The sequence below is a fragment of the Talpa europaea genome (genome assembly GCF_964194135.1).
Source record: "Talpa europaea genome assembly, chromosome: 12".
In the NCBI taxonomy this organism is placed as follows: Eukaryota; Metazoa; Chordata; class Mammalia; order Eulipotyphla; family Talpidae; genus Talpa; species Talpa europaea.
In genome coordinates, this window is record NC_140079.1 from 79,325,369 (window position 1) to 79,331,368 (window position 6,000).

At 57.3% G+C, this 6,000-nt stretch overlaps 1 protein-coding gene across 1 annotated transcript; it reads left to right on the plus strand.

The window, feature by feature from the left end:
* Window positions 1–4,245: 4,245 nt before the first annotated feature.
* Window positions 4,246–5,709, plus strand: HSPB1 (heat shock protein family B (small) member 1). Its single transcript, XM_084248772.1, has 3 exons — window positions 4,246–4,630; window positions 5,228–5,291; window positions 5,398–5,709. The coding sequence occupies exons 1-3, from the start codon at window positions 4,261–4,263 to the stop codon at window positions 5,585–5,587; spliced, it is 624 nt and encodes a 207-aa protein (XP_084104898.1). The 5' UTR covers window positions 4,246–4,260; the 3' UTR covers window positions 5,588–5,709.
* The last annotated feature ends 291 nt before the right edge of the window (window positions 5,710–6,000 follow it).

Below are 6,000 nucleotides of genomic sequence, written 5' to 3' on the forward strand. Positions count from 1 at the left end.
AATAGGGCCTCTCATGGTCTCTCTCGCCATAGACGGGGTCCACAGGGACCCCCCCCATCCTTCCCCTCCCAACCCACACAGCAGCCAGAAGGCTGACAGGACTTCCTGTGTCCTGGTTCCTGGTGCTGTTTCCCCTTCTTCTTAGTTGGTTTCCTACCACCCCAGACCCAGAGTAACAAGTCACAGGTGCACATGCCCAGTGTGGGTGTCCCAGCTGGTGTCCCCCATCCCCTGGTCTTCTGCCTGCCGCTCTCAGCAACCCAACCCTATTACCAGGCATCTGTCCTCCAGACCGCCCTCTGCCTGAGGAAGGCTCTCAGGAGACCCAAAAATGAGGAGGTGCTCCAGCTGTGGGGTCTCCCACCTCCACCACAGGGAATATCATACCTCCATGTCCTCACTCACCCCCTGCCTCCATACCACACACACACACACACACTCCCAGTAGCATTAGGTTGGAGGGAGGCTGGGGGGGCAGGGAGAAACTTGATTCACTGAGCTGGAAGGAGGCTTCGAGAACATCCAGTCCAATGGTCTCATTGTACAGATGAAGAAAATGAGTCACAGGAGTGGGCCCCTGGCCAAGGTCGCAGAGTCAAAGACATGCAGGTCCCCAGACTCCCAGGCTAGAGAGATTCTTTCTTCTCCATGGCAGGGCGGGAGGGGCAGGAGGATGGATCCTCAGCCCCCCCACCTGGCTCTCCCTTAGCCCCCCTTCAGGGGTGATAAGGGTGAGGTGACCCCAAAGACCAGCCAGAAGCCAGAGATGTCTAAGGGGTGGACAGGAAGGAGATGGGTTTTAGAAATTGACTCCCAAAGGGGCTTCCAGAAAGACCCATAGCCCCCACCTCCTAATTACTGCTGCCCGCATTTTCAGTTCCCAGCAGGCCAAATGAACTGCTTGATCCATCAGCTGTCAGACTTCTCTGGGGAGCTCCAGCAGCTGCCTGAAGATTCTCGTGCTTTCTCTGTGACTGAGCCAGCAAGGGAGTGGCTGACTCAGCCGCAGTTGGCAAAGGCCTGTCAAGGGTGTGGCTGGTATAGCCAAGGCCTTGGGCACAGTGCCAGGAGAGGAGGCAGAGAAGCTGGTCTTGGGGCTGTGACAGAGTACCCCAGACTTTGGGACTAGGGATGAAGGGATTCCAATGAGGGAATCCCAGACTCTGCAATTCCTACCTCCCCTACCCCCTTGAACCCCAAGGCTTCTGGGAAATCCCTGGGGGTGGAGTTGTCCTTTTAACCCCAGAAAAACTACCCCTGGCAGCCCAGTGCCTGAGATGCCAGAGCCAAAATTATCAACATTTGGGCAGGTGGGCTGACATTCAGTCCTTGCTACTCTTGCCAAGCCCTATGCCTGGGTATGGGGTGCACCCCCCTACAGGAAGAGGGCCTGGTCAGGGCTGAAAGGACCCCAGAGAGCCCAGTCCAACCCTCCCTGTCCAGAAAGGCAACCCCTGGCTTTACTCCTTGGCCTGCACCCCTGCAGTCCACAGCCCTCCCTGTACTGCTGGGGAGTCTCTGCCCTGCTGGAGGAGGAATCTGGAGGAATCTGAGTTCCAATCTCTCCCACCATTTACCAGCTTTGACACCTCAGGACAGTTCTGACCTCAGTTTTCTCATCTGAAAAATGGGGCTTTGATAAGATGCTTCAGTAAGATACTTTGAAAAGCACATACAACTGGATGGTTCTCATTAGGTCAAACCTCGTATCCAAAATTAAAGGTTTGCTCCCCTTAATCAGGATGAAAGATCACTCACTGAGCAGCAGGCACTTCACAAGCATTATTGCACTTGAGATTCCCCACACGCCTGCAAAGTGTGTGTCATTAGTCCCCTTTGCAGATGGATACATGCAGGTTCAGAGAGGTCATCAGGCCAGTGACCAGCAGCACCTAGATTCAACCCAGTCTTGCCTGACCACAAAATCTAGTTTTTCCTGCACCCCCACCCCCTTAGTATCAGAGCTACCCATGTACCCTCCCTTGCGATTGTCAGGGTGATTTAGGAGTCTTCCTTCAAGAACAGCTCCACTGAAACTGATGTGACTTCTCCGTTCTGCCCCCGCTCCTTATCCCCGTGTATGTTGGGGTTGCTGCGCCTGGGAGTTGTTGCACAACTTCCCCTGGCTGGGGCAACAGGGCTGGATCCTCCCCACCCTCATCCCAGATGAAGGGAGCTTGTGTCTACAAAGCGCTGGCAGCAGGCGGGCAGCCCCCACCCAGAGCGTGGCTGGGCCTGGCAGGACCACACTTGAAAGCATCTGTGACCACACCTGACAGCTCTCTCTAGGGTGGGGTGCCTTGACTGTGCCAAGGTGGGCAAGCAGGGGCAGATGAAGGCCCTCCCGCTCCTGACCTCATCCCGACTTTATAGAGCTGACCTCACCTTTACTTTATGATGGATTTACAGAAGGGCTGGGAGTGCCCAGGAGTGAAGGCCCAGTGCCTCCTGAAGCTGAGACCCTTGAGGGGTGGCCAATAGCTCCCAACTGAGGCCCATGGGGCTCAGGACATGATCCAGCAAAGGAGGTGGGGCAGAGGTGGGGGTCTTATCTGACTCCTACATTCAGTTCTCAAAAGTCCAAGGAGCTCAGAGGCCTTTCCAGAGATGACCTGGATTTGTGGCCTAGCCCTAGATCTTTCCTAATTGGGGGTGGGGGGTGGGGAAGCATCTAGGATCTCTTGAAATAGAAACTGAGGCTCAGAGAGGGCATGAGACCCATTGTTAGCTCAAGGAGGTGAGTGGCCTGCAGTCTGGCCTCCAGCCCCTCAGGTGTCCTGGGTAGGACAAGGCCCTTGTGGCCTGGTTGTCATCACCCTCAGTCCGGCTCTGGGAGAGGGGCAGCAACAGAGCAGATCTCAGACAGCAAGAAGCTGGAGGGATCTCATGAGGGCAAGAGCCCTGGGCACTAGAGGGGCAAGAGGCTTGCTCTGCTAACATCTTACTAGAGATGGGGCTAGTCACCTAATCTCTTAGAATCTGTTTCCTCATCTAGAAAAAAGGGATAACAGGACCTAAGTCTGAAGAAGGAAGGCTGGACAGCGTCATGCCTAGGAAGGCAGGAGAGGTTAGGCTTATGGCAGGAGTAAGGACAGCACCTCTCCCAGAGTTGGGAGAAGGGGACCTGCATCCCACCGGTGGCCAGATAGAGGAGGTGGGGCCAAGGGGTGGATCTCCAGCTTCAAGAAGTTTGAGCAAATTATACCACTTGGAGTCTCTGCTGTAAAAATCAGAAACAAAGGAGGCTGTGAGATCATAATTTGCAGAAAGGGAAATAGAGGCCTAGAGAAAAGAGGGGACTTGCCCCAAAATCACAGAGTCAGTGAAAGCCTAGACTAGATTCAAGGTGGCTGTATTTCAGGGTCCCTGCTCAAGGCTGCTCAAGAAAAGATAGCAGTAATGGAGAAATTTGACATTGACCTTCCCCCGACACCTCCCAACACGGGGCCTCCAGGTTTCTGGTCTGGGCCAGCCTCACTGCTGGGGGCAGTGGCAAACAGCCAAATGCACACTTGTCAGCACCTCTGCCACAGAGATACTACACACTCTCCCTCCTCCCGCTGCTCAAGTGCAGGTAGATAATCAAACAACTATCAATTACCATGTATCAGGTGCTGGGCCCTCTTTACTTGCATGAAATCCCTGAATCCTCACACCCACCCAATGAAGAAAGCATTATCATAATCATCATCATCATGGTCCATTTTCCAGACAGGAAAACTGAGGCACACTGAGCCTCATTTGCACAAGTTCATCCCATTAGTGGCTATGAACCCTAGGCACGCCATGTCCAGAGCCCACACTCCTAAAAACCACACCAGACTGCTTAAGACTTTCTGTCACATTCCCTGGGTTCCACTCCTAGCTGTGTTCCTCAGGGACAAGCAGCCCAAGCTCCCTGGGCTCTGACCTCCCTGATAAAAGGATTAGATTATCTACAGGCTGCTGCCCAGGACTTGAGCGCCCAGGCCCTGTGGGCAGTGGGCACTGCACCCGCATGGATGATCCAGTCATTTTTTTTTTTTTTTTTTTTTTTTAAAACAAGAGAAGGTTCCAGATGTGGGCAGGGCTTTCCTCGCCCCGCCCCGGTCCCGGTACTAGGGTAGGAATGCAGGGGGAGGGGTTGCCCAGCCTGTCATTGCCATTAATAGAGACCTGAAACACTGCCTGCTAAAAATACCCGGCTGGACACCCATATAAGAGCGGCCGAGCACAGCGCCCGGCACTTCTCCGGGTTCAGACGTCCCGAACCGAGCCAACATGACCGAGCGCCGCGTGCCCTTCACGCTCCTGCGGAGCCCCAGCTGGGACCCTTTCCGCGACTGGCACCCGACCTACAGCCGCCTCTTCGACCAGGCCTTCGGGACGCCCAGGGTCCCCGAGGAGATGGCGCAGTGGCTCGGCCACAGCGGCTGGCCGGGCTACGTGCGGCCGCTGCCCGCGGCCACGGTCGAGGGGCCCCCGGCGCTGGCCGCGCCCGCCTACGGCCGCGCGCTCAGCCGGCAGCTCAGCAGCGGCATCTCGGAGATCCGGCACACGGCCGACCGCTGGCGCGTGTCCCTGGACGTCAACCACTTCGCCCCCGAGGAGCTGACCGTCAAGACCAAGGAGGGTGTGGTGGAGATCACCGGTGAGCCCCCCCCAACCGGGCCCGCGGGGACCGAGCTGTGCAGCGGGCGCCGACCTTGCGCCCCCCGCCTGTCGGGGGGAGGGGGCGGTGCGCGGGGCCGGGGGCGGGTCTGAAGGGCGCGCGGGGAAAAGTTAGGCGCGGACAGCCGAGCCCCGGAGCTGGCCTGGCCTCCGCGCCCAGCTCCCCCGCCCGCCCGTGTCCTCTTCTCTAGAACGGGGGCTGCGGGTGGCTCCGAAGGGTCCTCCCCACTCTACTGAGGGAAGAAATGCTCCCCCCTTTAGCAGAGACCTCTCAGCACCACCCCAAATGACCAGCTCGCCCTGAGCGCACCCCAAGCACCCAAGTCTGGTGGGTGTGCGCAGGGCGTTTCCTGGAGCCAGCCCTGCCTGGCCCTCCGCCCATCTGAGGAAGGGGTGTGTGTGCTTGCATTCCCACAGCCCTGATCCAACTTTCCAGACGCTTCTGAGGGGCTGGACCGGTTTGTGGCCCCCAAATCCCTCAGTCATTCTGGCTCTTCCTTGAGTCCTGGCGGTCAGGCAGGGCGGGTGTGGCTGTAGGAGGTAACTCCAAGCATCCTCTGACTCCCTCTCCCCACAGGCAAACACGAAGAGAGACAGGATGAGCACGGCTACGTCTCCCGGTGCTTCACTCGAAAATACACGTGAGTTCAGTCACCCAGTCTTGGGCTAGGAAGACCTGGATGGGGTGCAGGGAGACCATATGACTCCCAGATGTGTAACTCTCGTCCTCTCTCTCTCCGCTTCCAGGCTGCCCCCAGGTGTGGACCCCGCCCTGGTCTCCTCCTCCCTGTCCCCTGAGGGCATGCTCACCGTGGAAGCCCCTTTGCCCAAGCCAGCCACCCAGTCCTCAGAGATCAGCATCCCTGTCACCTTTGAGGCCCGGGCCCAGATTGGGGGCCCAGAAGCTGGGAAGACAGAACAGCCTGGAGCCAAGTGAAGGCATTAGCCCTGACGCCCACCCCCTAGGAACCATCCCTGGCCATCCCCACCCACCAACCTGTGTGTTCTTTTGATACATTTACCTGCTGTTTTTCTCAAATAAAGTTGGAAGCAACTGTCCGCCAATGCCTCAGACCCTGGGTTTGTTGTGGAGGTTTCAGGGTTGGTGCCCCTCACCAGGTCACACACTCATCACTCTTGCTGAGGCCCATTTGTGCCCCATACTGAACACGGTGGGTGCAACAGTCTGGTCTACATCGGGGGCACAGCCTCGTCCTCTAGCCCCCTGCCCATTAAGAGAGAAGAAATGATCATAATCCCCAAATAAACCCCTGGGGGCCAGGTTTGTGAGTGGGGAAACCAGGAGAGGCCCCTGGCCCCAGCTTGGGCATTCAGAGACACTGAGACTGG

Excerpts from the sequence above, each read along its gene's own strand:
- HSPB1 (XM_084248772.1), top strand. The coding sequence starts at position 4,261 with ATGACCGAGCGCCGCGTGCCCTTCACGCTCCTGCGGAGCCCCAGCTGG. Across the intron at positions 4,631-5,227 it reads GGGTGTGGTGGAGATCACCG|GCAAACACGAAGAGAGACAG; the intron begins GTGAGCCCCCCC and ends CTCTCCCCACAG. Across the intron at positions 5,292-5,397 it reads TGCTTCACTCGAAAATACAC|GCTGCCCCCAGGTGTGGACC; the intron begins GTGAGTTCAGTC and ends CTCCGCTTCCAG.